Genomic DNA, 14,252 nt, shown 5'->3' on the forward strand with positions numbered 1-14,252 from the left:
ACTGCATATGTTGTGTTTATTCTAAAATTAGAGACCTACTAATTCCATTACAATAACAATCAGAAGAATAAACATTTGTTGAGAATTCTTTAAATATACTTTTATAAATACTCGATGTGCATCATTTCATTTAGCCCTCAATCAATATATGAAAAATGTACTGCTCTTATAACTAAGGTGTTGAAAGGCCCTGTAATTTTTTATGGTCACAGAGACATTGGGAGCAGAACCAGGGCTCTTACCCATAGTCCCCTGCCATTCCTACCTGTGTCCACAGTAGGCCATTGTCCACTTCCTCCAGTGATAAAGAGTCCAATCTTTTTCCATAATAACTAGTTTTTTCTCAGAACCCCTTGTTTCAGTTATGTTTCTAAAATTACCTGTACCCACAGGAATAAATTATGAGGCCTCTTTCTTAGGCTGACTCTCTTCAAACTTGTCTCTGTGTTTGCTTTGGAAGGTATTTGCTGGTATTCTGCCCCCAATGCAGCTCCTCCTGGGGCACAGATTAAAAATGTCCATTTCCTACTCCAGATCCCTCCTGACAGGCAGTGGAAACATGGCAGGTTGGCAGCAGGCAGCACGCCTCCTTTGTCACCTATTACTGGATCCAACCCCCCGCCATCCTGCCCCCAACTTTTACTTTGTTGCTGCAGTTGTTGTTGATTGTCCTCGAGTCGAGCACGGCTCATAGAGACCCTATAAACAAAATACCTGAAGCCTTTCTGTAACTCTCAACATTTCTCAAAGTTCATAGAGTTTCAGGCAAGTTGTCTTGACCCATTGTCACCAGTTGCCACTGACTTAGCTCAAATTCATGGCAACTCCATGCATAACACAGCAAATGTCACTTGGTCCTGCATCATCTTCATAATCATTGGTATGTCTGAGTCTGTTATTTTAGTGACTATGTGGAAGCAGGAGTGGCACCTACTTCCCAAACAACATACCTCCTGAATCTCTATGAACTTTGGTAAAAGCCATGGTCTTTCAAATCACTTGCTACACACCTGAAAGTTGGACAATCAATAAGGATAATGGAAGAATTAATGCTATGGAGTTGTGATGCTGGAGAAGTGTACAGAATATCCCACAAGAACAAACAGACAGGTCTTTAACAAGTACAGCCACAGTGCTCCTTGGAGGCAAAGATAGTGAAGCTTCATCTCACATACTTTGGGCATATTGTTATTTCTTGGAAGGCAATATAACAGACTAGATGTAATTAAAAGGTAGGGGGTCAGTGAAAGAGTGGAAGACCTCCAACGACATGTATAGACATGGTGACTGCAGCCATGAGGATGGCACAGGATAAGATAGGGTTCAGGTCTTTTGTTCCTAGGGTCACTTTGAGTCAGAGTTGATCCAACAGCACCTAACAACAAGAAGTATTTCTCACTAGACTTCTTAAAACACATGCATATGACTGTTAATAGAGATTTAGAGGGACCTCTGTCTCCTAATAGCTAGCTAGCCTTTGCTGAGTTAACAGCTGAGAAATGTCTGCCCATCATTTCTCTAAGTAATAATGACCCTTAGGGAGAGATACATCATCTTTTACACAGGATCATCTATCACCAAGAGTCATTTACCTCCTGGTGATGCCTGACAGGTGGTCGATGGCATTTCCTAATTATTGGGGAAGTAGAAATGTGATGCTTTAAAATGCTCTCGGCTCTGACAAGAAGAATCCAATATTCTAGTGCCATTAATTTTTAGCTTGAACAAATGGTTAACTTGACGCCTGACAGGCACCTGAAATTTCCCATTAAAAGTTTACAACCCTGCCCTGCAGATAGCCTGGAATGCTGTCAGCAGGAGGGTGCATTCGAACGTGCAGCACGTCAGCGTTAGTAACCAAGAGTGAGCATAGACCACAGCCTGGGAACCAGCTCCTGTTGTAAGAAAATGTGTCTGTAGAAAACCTGTTGTCCTCAAGCCCATTCCCAGGCATGGTGACCACATATGGCTCAGAGCAGAACATAAGGTTTTCCATAGGGTTTTCTTGGTGGTCATCTGACTGAATCTTTACTGAAGCAGATCTCTAGGTCTTCGGTTGTGCCACTGGGTGGGTACAAACCTTTGGGTTGATTTCTGAGCATGAACTATTTTTGCACCACCTGAGGGCCTGTATGTAGAAAGGGGATTTGGGGTAGGGGTCTGCTGAAGAGCCCAAGAGCTGCCCGTAGCAGCTGCCGCACTGCACCCTGCCAGACTGTAGGAGCCACTCTGGCAGGCTTCCCTCTGTTTCTCTGCCAAGAAATTTTTATTCTAACTTCAAGAGGTTTTCCTTGCCTGCCAGAGACTGAGTAATTGGATTTTGTAAGGTTCACTCTGTTCAGTGCCTTTTTTGGGCACAACAGTCTAACGCTGCTGTTGTGATGACTTTTCAGATCAATGTAGTATCATAGCAAAGTGGAACTTGGTCCTGGCTGACTGATAGATTCATGTGAGCATCATCTGGGCTGCAGTCCTTGAAAAATTAAAATCTACTTTTCCCTCAGAGTCACATGCACACACACAAACACAGCCTCTCGAGCACTAAAATGTTCACAGTTAATCTGAAATCTGGCTCTACCCTGTCTAACCTTCAGCTGCCTACCGCAGCAGGACTTCAAAAGTCTGACAAGTGAGTCACTATAGAAGTTAGTTAAAGGAGCTTAGAGTAATTAAAGCTCAAAAGAGGTGTGCAGAAGAGGAGCATTCCTCAAATCCTTTAAAATAAGGAATCACTAAAGTCCAAGACTGCCTTTTCTCCTCCTTTTAACCTCAAAACATTTACCAAGTTTAGTGTGACCCCAAGCCCCAAATAGAGAATTTATGAATCACTTGGCTACTAATTAAAAAGATTGTAATTCCTGTATTGGGGTAGTGGGGGTAGGTGTGTTGGAGGCAGTGAGATTGGCAAAGGATAGAGCAGGGTTTAGGGTTGTTGTACACAGGGTCACTATGAGTTGCAGGTGACTCGACAGCACATAACAATATCAACAACTTTCAGATACACCCAGGGGCACCTCAGAAGAAAGGCTGAATGTTCGGCTAGAAAATCAGGATTTGAAAACACTATGGAGCACAGTTCTACTGTAGCACAAGTATAGTTGCCATGAGCTGCCATTGAATTTGCAGCAACCAGTATATCTAGATCTCTATACATACGTACACACCTATATGTCTCTCTATCTATATCTCTGTCTGTCTATCTCTATCTGTCTATCTATCAATCATCTATCTATCTATCATCTATCTATCTATCTATCTATCTATTTATCTCTGTCTATCTATCTATCTATCTATCTATCTATCTAGAAAGAGAAAGACATACAGAGATATCTAGAGGTATTGAGACACAGTGACAAATGTGTGTGTGTGTGTGTGTGTGTGTGTGTGTGTGTATGTGTGCCACTAGGCTACCAAAGATTCCTGTACACAGGCTGGAAACACAGTATTGTCTTTTTCTAATATTTCAGTACCCTCAGAGATTTCTGGTAGCCTAGTGGGTAAGGAGTTGTTCTGCTGAGACAGGCAGTTTAAATCCTATGGTAGAAAAATAATCTCCCACCATGGTTGGGAGGGAGGTCAGCTATGAGTTGGTTCCCAAATCAACAGCACATAAAAACAAGACAGAGCCCTCAGCAATCAAAGGAACCTATTTAAAGTGATAATCCTGTAATGGATGCGTGAGGTTACATTGCTAACAATGTCTTATATAAACTTAGAAAATATATGAATCTAAAACAGTGTTAAATGGGAAGCTTAATGGAAACAAACAAAAATCAAGCAAGGCAGTGAAAGGATCCACTCTTTATTTTTTTTCTATAATTATATTTTATTAATTTTCATAAACATTTACAGAGATTTTGGGTTTCCATTCATTCATTGTTGCACTATTCTCTCTACCCTCCTCCCAGTTTGTTCTTGTCCAAATGCCACAGTGCTTGTCAAAGCCAGTTCTGATTAATCTTCTTTGTCAGTGTGTCCTTTGCCATTCCCTATCACTCCTCCCTGAGAGAGACTTCACCCTGAGTCATAAGGAAAAGGGGATGGCGTATTCTCTTAGCTACTTCCTGCTGAAAAGGGACGCTGTGGGTTTCAGGGTGAAGATCTTCTCTCACTACTCTAAAGGGCCCCTTTGGCAGTAGGAAACACATAGACTATTATGGAGATTGATTTTGGAATTTAGATGCACTCTTATTGATTGTGCTTGACCGTCGTACATGTTCATATCCTTGAAGATGTATCATGGGGGTGTTGCAACCTAGAAGACACAAATTTGACTAACAAGTTATAAGTACATGAGTCAAAAATTATGGAAAAGTAAAAGAAAAGATTCTTTCATTGTTTTACAAACCCTCCCCCAGGTCCCCTCCACCATGTAGCCCTCGCTCTAGTCTCCTGTGATGACAGAAATACCTAGTTATATATCTCTTTTAAACAGTTTTCTCCCTCCTCTGTTTCAGTGCAGTATACATTATTGAACCCATCTTACTGCAGCTTTGTTCACAATAGCAAGGAGTTGGAAACAACCTAAGTGCCCATCAACAAACGAATGGCTAGAGAAGCTGTGGTATATTCGCACAATGGAATACTATGCTGCATTAAAAAACAAGGAACTCATGCAATATTATTCAAAATGGTTGACTCTGGAGAACATTATGCTGAGTGAAATATCCCAGTCACAAAAGGACAAATATTACATGATGCCACTGTTGTAGAATGGTACTGTCCTTGGGGTTGGGGAGAGACTGAGTAAGATGGGTTCAATAATGTATACTGCAAGGATCCACTCTTTATATCAATCATTTCTTTTACTCATGCTCCAAAAGTCAACAGGGTTTGAATGTTACTTGGTTTGTTACTTTATAAGAAGTTATTGTTGTTAATATTATCAATATGGGGGCCCTAGTGGCTCAGTGGCCTAATTCTCCTGTCCGTGCATGAAACTCAAGTTTGATTTCTAGTCAGGGTACCTCATGCACAACCATCACTTGTCTGTCAGTAGAGGCTTGAGTGTTGCTATGATACTGGAAAAGTTTCACCCAAGCTTTCAGATTGAGACAGATTAGGAAGAAATGTCTGGTGATTCCTTTCTATACATCAGCCAATGAAAATGTGATGGAGCACAATGGTCCAACTCACAAATGATCAGGGGAATACTATAGGGTCAGGCAGTGTTTCATTTCACTGTAGATGGGGTTTCTAGGAATGAGGCCCAACTCTACAGTAGCATATGTAACAAAGTGTTATTATTATCATTAATAGTAGAAATTCCTAAGAAGTGAAAAAAGAGACTAACTTGTTGGTTTTGTTTCCCCACAAAAATCATTTGGTATGAAAACAAAGAGGAATAAAATGATTTGATTTTCTGTGTCTCTGCTGTTTTGTAGATGACCGTTCAACAGTCTTGTTGACTGATGCCGACTTTGGAGAGGCAGCTAAACAGAAGTCACTGACAGTGACCCACACCGTCCACTACCAGTCAGTGTCCCAGGCCACGGGGCCACTGGTGGATGTCTCGGATGCTCGCCCAGGAACGAGTGAGTGACCTGTCACACTTAACAACCATGTGGGTGCTGTCGGTGGTGAAAATGTGGTGGCCTTTCCCTAGCCAGTGAAACATTGGAGCCTTTCAAGCCTGTGCCCAAGAAACACATGGGTACAGTAGCATATTTATTTAGGTTATCCAGTGTGCTTTTAATAAGAAGCAAAAGTGTGACCATTGAAGCAAATACTTTTTTGTATTGATTTGCTATGGAAAATTATATGTTTCAGCATAACCTAATATTTTTTTAAAAAAATTATTTAGACAACACACAAGAAGGGAGGGTGATTAACACTAGTTGTTTGCCTACTGCATGACAGGGTCAAGCTAGAAAGTTGCTGTCACATTTATTATCATTACAGCCACCTTAACAGGCACTTAGAGTAAAGCAGGTTTTATAACCACTATTTTACACATGAGAAAACTGATTCTTGGGTAAACAATCCAAATGTGTACACATATTAAGTACTAAAACCAAGAGTTAGCCCACTCTGTCCTCAAAGCTTATGTTTCTCTCCTGAACACACTGTTGGAGAAACATTCTAGCCCTGGTTAATCCGGGAATTATGTTGGGCTTAATTATTAATATTTGCATCTGTAATACATGGAAATTAATTACTTCAGTGAAATGAAATTCTCTAATCTGTATCTAGAGCTTATTAATTAGATAGTTTTATTTCTCCATAATTGAAATTGTTCCTAAATCTCTTTAAAGACTGAGAAATTGATGTCCCGATTATTATCATTCTGAAAGCTTTGATGTTAGTCTTTTAAATCTAATCACTCTGAAAAAAATTTACATTCTTAGAGCAGTATGCTATAATTAGTCAAATAAATAGAAATATTATACTGTTGAAAGCTATTCTTTATAAATTCCCTCTAATTCGTGAAGCTTTGTCAAATGCACTGAACTTCATTAAGGAACCCTGGTTTGTTATCAAATAACTTTGAACTATGCAGAAAACAGGATAATTATTGAAATTCACTTGGAAAAATGTTTTAAGGAGTATACTAAAAGGCTGTTATTTTTTCCTCCCTACATCTTCCTCCTTTCCTTCTTTGATGCCATTAACACATTCTGGAGTCCTGAACAGGGCATGAGTGACAATTTGATTTGCCAAAGGGTGTAAATGAGAGCCCAGCTCTTAAAATCTCTGAGGTCCTTAACATTCTTTTTAGTTACTGGCATTTTCATTATGATCTGTCTGGCATGGCTTCTGGCACTTCAAACTCTGCTTTGATGGGTCTCTAAGCCTCTCTTGCTCTTGCATCAAGGGAAGCTTTTAGAGCCTGAAGGGGCTGGACATTTAAATGGACAGCTCATTGGCTTGAGCAGTCCTCCAGCTCATTCAGCCTGGAGATTTTTTTTTAAGTGACAGGAGAAGGGGAAAGAGACAGAGAACACAGAACAGATGCCTGTCACACCAGCAATGGTAACCAACTATTTATGAGCATCAGAATCACCAGGGATCAAATACAGATCCCAGGAGTCCATCGTCAGATATTCTGATCTAGTTGGTCCAGAGGTGGGCTCACGAATCTGCATTGTAACAAGCTGGTGTCTCTCTATCCTTCATTGGGAAAGGCCTCCCTGAGATGGTTCAGCTTGGGAGTAACATAATCAGAAATGTTTATGTCACCCCTGCCCCTGTGCATTGGTATGTCCTTCATGCTTATCAAATCTGCAGATCAACATCAGCCAGCTTACAAAACAAACAAACAAACAAAAAAACCCCAATAATATTGTTTTCCACCTCTCTTTCAATGTTTAGTTAGCATGGAAATGGATAAGGCTAATTCAGATGGAAGAGGAGGCCATGAGACTAAAGCACAGAGACTCTTCTAACTACAAAACGAGACCCAAGACAACGAGGACATTGATTTCATGACAATCAACATCCTAACAGAGGCATTGATATGAGTCTGTGCTGAGAGGCATAGATCCCATAGCTATCACATTGCAAGTGTGTTTGGAGGACGCTGAGAATAGACATATTCAACATCAAACAATATTTACCACAGATATACTCTACTACAGCCCAATGCTCAGTGCTGGAGTGCTTCATGAGTAAAGTACTATGAGACATTCATGTCTTCCTCATGGGAGAAACCCTCCCTCCAAATGAGAACAAAGAAAGCCTACTTATTCAGACCTTGCTTTATAACCAGGGTCTCAGCCACCATCACTCGCATTTCACAGTGACTCAAAGGCAGATAAACAAGTAAGAAAGTTTTATGGGCAAGCTCTGGTGGCCTAGTGGCAAGAAGGTGTACTGCAATCCCAGAGGTGCACGGTGCAAATCCACCAGATACTCTGCTGGAGAAGGAGGAGCAATCTCCTCCTGTACCAGTCAGATCTGATCTGACAGCACACACACACACACAACACAACACACACACACACACACACACACACACACACACACACTAAAATAAAAATAATTTAAAGGGGAGCTCTGGTGGCCTAGTGGCAAGGAGCTGCAACTACAATCCCAGAGTCGCACGGTTCGAATCCACCAGATGCTTTGCCGGGGAAGGAGGGGCAGTCTCCTCCTGTACCTGTCAGATCTGATTTGATGGTACACTCACACAAAAATAATAAAATTTTAAACACACACACACAAAAGAAAGTTTTATGGTGGAAGAAGAGGCAAGGCTTCAGCTGTGTTTGACTGGAGACTGTTGAAGGAAGCTGGAGACATTCTAACTAGACGAAAGTATTCCGTGGGGAGCATACTTGACTTTTCCAGTTGGGTCATATGGGACATGGGGAGTGGAAAGTGAAGAAACTGTTCGTTATTAACCAGGTTCTGGACATTTGTTGCCTAGTGTTATGGGTACTGTCATTTGTCCTCTGGCTGGTAGCTGCAGACATATTGGTTTTAATTCCTGGCTGGTAGCTCCAGGTTGTCTATCAGAATTGTATTTTATATAGGGCCTGGCCATTCTCTATGGGGATATTCAGTCTCTCCTCAGACAATGAACAAGTAAATAAATCATTTTACATTGCTCAGTTAGTACTAAGAAAATGAAACAAGACATACTTGATGGTGAGTCATTGGGGGAGTGGAAATGGTGGGGAGCAAGGAATGACTTTCTATCTAGGTCATTCTAGAGAACCTCTCTGTTGAGAAGAAGACATGAACCAAGATCAAAATGACATCAAGGAACCACTCATCAGGCAGAGGGAGCAGTTAAGCCCAATCTCCTAAGACTGCCCAGCATGTTGTAGTCAGGACTCACCTGGAATGCAGTGAGCCCCAGGGAAATTGGAAGGGACGAGCTGGGATGCATACCCTGATCTTTATGATCATATCACAATGAAGTAATATTACAGAACAATGTTCCTTTTATTGGTAATGAACTTCATTCAATAATGTTTATTCATGCTAAGCAGATCTATTCTTAACTTATGCATCAATCTCTGGTTCAAAGAATTGTAAAAGCATTTATCAGCCACAGAACACACTGTATTAGTAAGAGACCTCTGTATAGAGTGTTTCATTAGCTATTTCCCAAAGCCATAGTCTTAGAGACAAAATGCATTCCATCTTTATGTAGACTTGGAAACATTGTCACATGCGTTTGAAAGCATGCACTTTCTAAGCCCAACTGGCTGATTTCTTCTTCTACCCCAAGAATGGTCACCTCCATGAGGAAATGCTTCTCTTTCAGACTAATCTGATGAGATAAATTCATCTTTATTTTCACTGTTGCTTGGCATATTTGCATACATTCATATTTATGTCTTAGATTTCCTCACCTAAAAATATTACTTGAATTGTATGAAGGCTGTGTGTCATGATAGGAATTAATTGTTGAAAGAAAAACGTATAATTACCTTGTTTGCACACTAGAATGAGTGGAGTGTAGAAGTTATGTTTCTAGCCATTTTATATTCTAGCAGTGGAGTTGAAATAAATTCTTAGTATGGAGACAGGAGACATTGGAACACTATGCTAATTGTCTCTTTTGATGGGTGTATCACTTGACTTTATATCCCTCAGTTTACTTCTTTACCTTTCCTATGGGATTGCAGTAGTCTCAAAAGCTAAGACCCTATTTTGTTCTGCACCTGGGCTACAGTGACACATAGTAGATATTTAATGAATATATTTGAAATATTGATCAATTAATCAAATTGCAAAGATAAAATAATGGGGAAGGAAAAGAAAGGATGTTTAGTTGCTCAAACAGATCTTGAGTAATTAATTTAATACCCCTGTCTTTGCTCTACACCACCTCTAATCATCTAAGTGTATGTGTATGTTTTTATCTAGTTAGATGAGTCTTTTAATATGTGCATAATTTTGTCCCATAACACTTTGCAGATACCAAAGAAATCATTCCCAGTGAGAACTTAACTCAATGTTTTTCTTCTCAAATCTGAAAAGATGTGAAGACATGTAAAATATTATTAGCATTGACCTGTGGAGTTGTTATTGTTTTTGCTGTGTTAACCTAGGAATGATCCATTCATTGATCACTTATTCATTCAAAGAGCAATTACCAAGCATGAGACTGGGAAAAGGGTAGAACACAGCTTTTCCCCCATACTAACTCTTGTATTCAGCTTCTTTCTGTATCTCATGAGCTCCCAGGTTCTAGTTTTAGGATTTTCCATGGGTATTTTTCTGTCAACTCCTCTAACGTGATTTTCTAGCCTTTCTGATCAATTCACCAAATCTCTTGACCTACATTTTCCCAATAAGCTCAGAGAGTGATTCCTCCCTTGCTGAATGTGCCTCTTTCTAAAACAATGGGCAGGGTTCCAGGGTTGCACCCTCCGTGTGTCCAGGTGCTCAAGCTCATGAATCTTCTCCCAGGGTCCAGGGTCAAGAGGAAGGAAACTAGTACAACATCAGCTTCAGTTATTGGCCAGTGGCACCCAGGAAACTGTACCTTTGAGAGACTCAAGAATGGATTTTGAATGTTTTTTTAAATAAGAAGGGCTTACAAAATGAAATCCGTCTTTCTGGTTGAAATTACTGAATTACCTCTGATTCAGAAAGAATCTGAGAGTGGTATTTGGGGAAGCAGATGATATGATTGAAGAGATTTAGTGCATAATTTCTGAATAAATATTTCTCAGTTAAATAATAGCAATGACCAAATCTACCAGCTTTGTTGTCTCTATGAGACACCTGGTCCTATCATCACCAAAAGCTGAAATCTCAGCATCTACATAGAAAGCAATACCTAGGCAGGGAGCGGGGAAAGGCAAGCTACTATCAGGGTCACAGGACCAGTGCACATGACATATTTTATAACCCTATTATCCACAAATCTTCTCCCAAATTCAGGGTAATTAATTTGATTCCATGGGCAGAGGCTTAATTCAGATTCAGACCCATTGTTAAGAGGCCGAGAGCTATTTATATTACATACCCTATAACTCATTGGCTGTTTAGCAGGCATTATGCCTCTTTGCTAACTTTTATTTATATTAGAATGTTAGGGAGCCAAGCAAAATACTTTCCATGCCGAGGCAGCAAATCCCTACATTTATCTCCTTTACAGATTAGCTAGTAAGTTATACAAAGGAGGTTACTGAGTGGAATCAAAGCAAAAATTTTTATATTAGCTATTATTCCAGGACCTATCATACAGAACAGTTCAGGGACAAAACAAAGGCTCCAAAATCTTGATTACTAAGAAAAAAACCAAACAAACAAGGTACCAAGTGACCCACTATTCTACATAGAGAAACAACCTCCCTTCTAGGATGTTGGCTTCGAGCAGAACAGAACTGTAGGCTGTGGTTTAAGGAAGCTAATATCATGACCTATATTTTCAACATTATCAGGTCACTGGCAAAGCTCTCTTTATCCAGAAAAGAGGGATAATGAACAAAATTAACTCAGACTGAGTTCTAGCTTTGAATAGCAGCTGACACATGCAGCCTCACCCTGCAATTTTCCCAGTGGAAGGATCCCAGTGAGAAAAGGGGGGATGGTGGTCATGATCACTGCTCCGTGAGGAATTTGGGCCTGTGAGGAAAGTGTGTCCTTGAGATGGACCTGTGGAACTCCCCTCCAGTGATAATCGTGAGCAAGAGGAAAGTAGCTCAGAATGATCCACAGCCATTACAGTATCTTCAAGACCAGAAATGCTGCTACATGCCATCCGGTTGATTTTGACTCCTGGCTGTGCCATGTGTGAGGCTGGGCTGCTCGAGGGGATTTTCAGGGTTCTAACTTTTCAGCTGTGGATCCCTAGACCTTACTTCCAAGTGATAAAAATGAGAATGCTTATTATTTATGCCTAAGTCTGAGTATATTTCTGGAATTTACCAGACGATTACTGTGGAGCTGCCCTTCCAAACACCCTTACTACCAATAAGCCTACCGTAGTTACAAGAAACTTGAAGAAGAATAAAAATGAGAACCCTTGATACTCATGCAAGGAGCTGGGTAATTTTCTGGAAAAGATTCATTAGCATTTAAATAACAAGCTCTACTTGTTTAAGCTCCACTTATCAAGTCAATAGTGCCTGGAAGACATTTGCCTCCTACCCATGATAATGTTTTTCTATCACTTTGAGGACCTTTCCTTTAGCTTCAGTGGTGAGATGCAATTATCATTCACACCTTGTTGTCTAAAGAGCTTGGCACTCTAGCATAACTCATTTACATTCTAATCAAGGAGGGGGTGAAAAAAAACTCCCCATAAAATTTTTTCTGTAAAATCTTGTAAGTATGGGATGAAATCTGCCTTAAAATCAATGCTGCAGAGAATATACTCCAAGTCTGAGTTCTGTGATTACCCAGGATATCTCAAAATGCATTGATCTGGCTGTCATCAAAAAGCTTGTCTCCAGCATCATAGAATGATGGATTATGTTCAAAGTCCAATAGCTAGAAACTTGCAGAAAGAAAAATCCTTTATTTAAAAAGAAAGTCATTTCACCTTAACCTGTGTCAGCCTCTGATGTACCAGTGGAATTATAAATGAGCTAGTGTCATGCAGACGCTGTACTAAGAAATGCACATGACCCAGCATGAGGACACATATAGGTCAAATAGCTGGCAATCCCTGAACTCAGTCAGTGGGTTCCATTGAGCTCCATTTTATCACTTAAAAGCTGTGTCATTTTTCTTTCTGAGTTTCCATTGCCTCATCCATAAAGTGACCTTGGGCTGTATCTGTTCTTTCCTGAAGTTGTTTATCCCAGAAATGTTAATACGTTCAGTGGGTGTGTCCAAATATGAGCAGGCCTGACCTGCCCTGGAGACACTTTGAGGCCCTTAAAAGCACACAGAAGTCAATACAATCTTATGGGCTGGCCCCTCTTAGATCTCTGCTTTTGACACGGCATCATTTTTGTTGAGCAGATGGCTCAGGAGATTTTATTTTAACATAAACAGAGAAAGGGTCTGGCCCATCAGGATAGGCTCATGGAATTTTCTGTAAGGTAGTCATGTCACAGCACACAGAGGAGACCCCAAGATACTCAGTTAGACCTGAAAAATTGTGGTAAGATTTAGTTTAAATGTCCAAATCTTCAGCCTTTAGGCTTCTACTTTTAATGAAAGGTCTCAGGAGGGATGCTTGACTATGCCTATCCTTGATAGAGGTCCTTTGTTGTGACCAAATCAAAGAAGGTGGGTAGATGACAGTAGAACCTATGGCAGAGCTTCAGTCTTGCAAAAGGATCCACTCAAACACTTAATTGACAGTGGCATTCTGGTACTACCTTGCATTCATTGGAAAAGCAAAAGCCCAGCATTTCTTTGTGTTCTAATTTTCTTTGCTTGGATGATTAATATCTTATAAGAGACATTATAAGTAATTTTGCATCAGGGTCATGCATGCTATATAATAATATTTAAGGATACACATGCAGAGTTGTTAGTTAGTTAGTTTGAAAATAGATTAACTCAGTACTGTGCCACATTACATAACAACAAAGCTGAGGTCTACAACTGAAAGGTAATAGCTGATAAGATCAGATATTACTTATGTTGGAGCCATTATTTGTCAGTTTACATTCTTTACTACTTGGTTGAAATGTTTGAGTCACACACAACATATTTCACACATACCACATGTGATTTAGGGTCACTATATTGTAAGCATATATCCCGAGAATCAGTACAACTACACTGAGAAGTAGTGAGGACATTTTGAAATATACCTGCATAAGATTCTTCTGAAAAACAGAATATGTAGAAATTGTCCATCCAGAGGAACTTAGACATTTTAAGTTGAAAGCCAAAAAAAAACCCCCAAAAAAACCAGTCCTAAAAATTGAGCTTCCCCACTTTTCCACAGAGTTCCAGAAAAGCAGTGTAGTGACCTATCCCAATGTCCTACTTTTATCACTGTCAAAGGAAATTTTTTTTTCTTATTTCACACAAGAGATAAGCAAAGAACCCAGTTTATCATAACAATTTGGAGCCTTTGGCTCCAGACTCTTGGAAAACCTACTGAGCACCAGAAAATATTTATATAAACCTTTGTGATTCTGAAAATGCTAGACTTTGGGCAAAATATTAAATGATCCAGGAAGTATTAAAAGAAGATGGAAAGAGTATACAGAATTACTGTACCGAAAGGAATTGGCAGACACAGAAGAATATCATGAAACAATATGAGCAAAAGTGTATGGTGGTGAAGGAAGAAGTTCAAGCTGTTTTGAAGGAATTGACAAAAAATAAGCCCCCAGGAATTGATGGTATACCAATTGACGTATTTCAACTAACAGATGCTA

At 40.0% G+C, this 14,252-nt stretch overlaps 1 protein-coding gene across 1 annotated transcript in view; it reads left to right on the plus strand.

Annotated features, from left to right (window-relative positions):
* The window catches only part of DSCAM (Down syndrome cell adhesion molecule), an 845,501-nt gene that overhangs the window by 801,780 nt on the left and 29,469 nt on the right, over positions 1–14,252 (plus strand). The window contains exon 30 of the mRNA XM_006886768.1: positions 5,385–5,534. Within this exon, the coding sequence (XP_006886830.1) occupies positions 5,385–5,534 (150 nt within the window). The remainder of the gene's footprint in view (positions 1–5,384; positions 5,535–14,252) is intronic.

Source organism: Elephantulus edwardii, unplaced genomic scaffold (assembly GCF_000299155.1).
Source record: "Elephantulus edwardii isolate Elephantulus edwardi_28Jun2011 unplaced genomic scaffold, EleEdw1.0 scaffold00051, whole genome shotgun sequence".
Taxonomy (NCBI): Eukaryota; Metazoa; Chordata; class Mammalia; order Macroscelidea; family Macroscelididae; genus Elephantulus; species Elephantulus edwardii.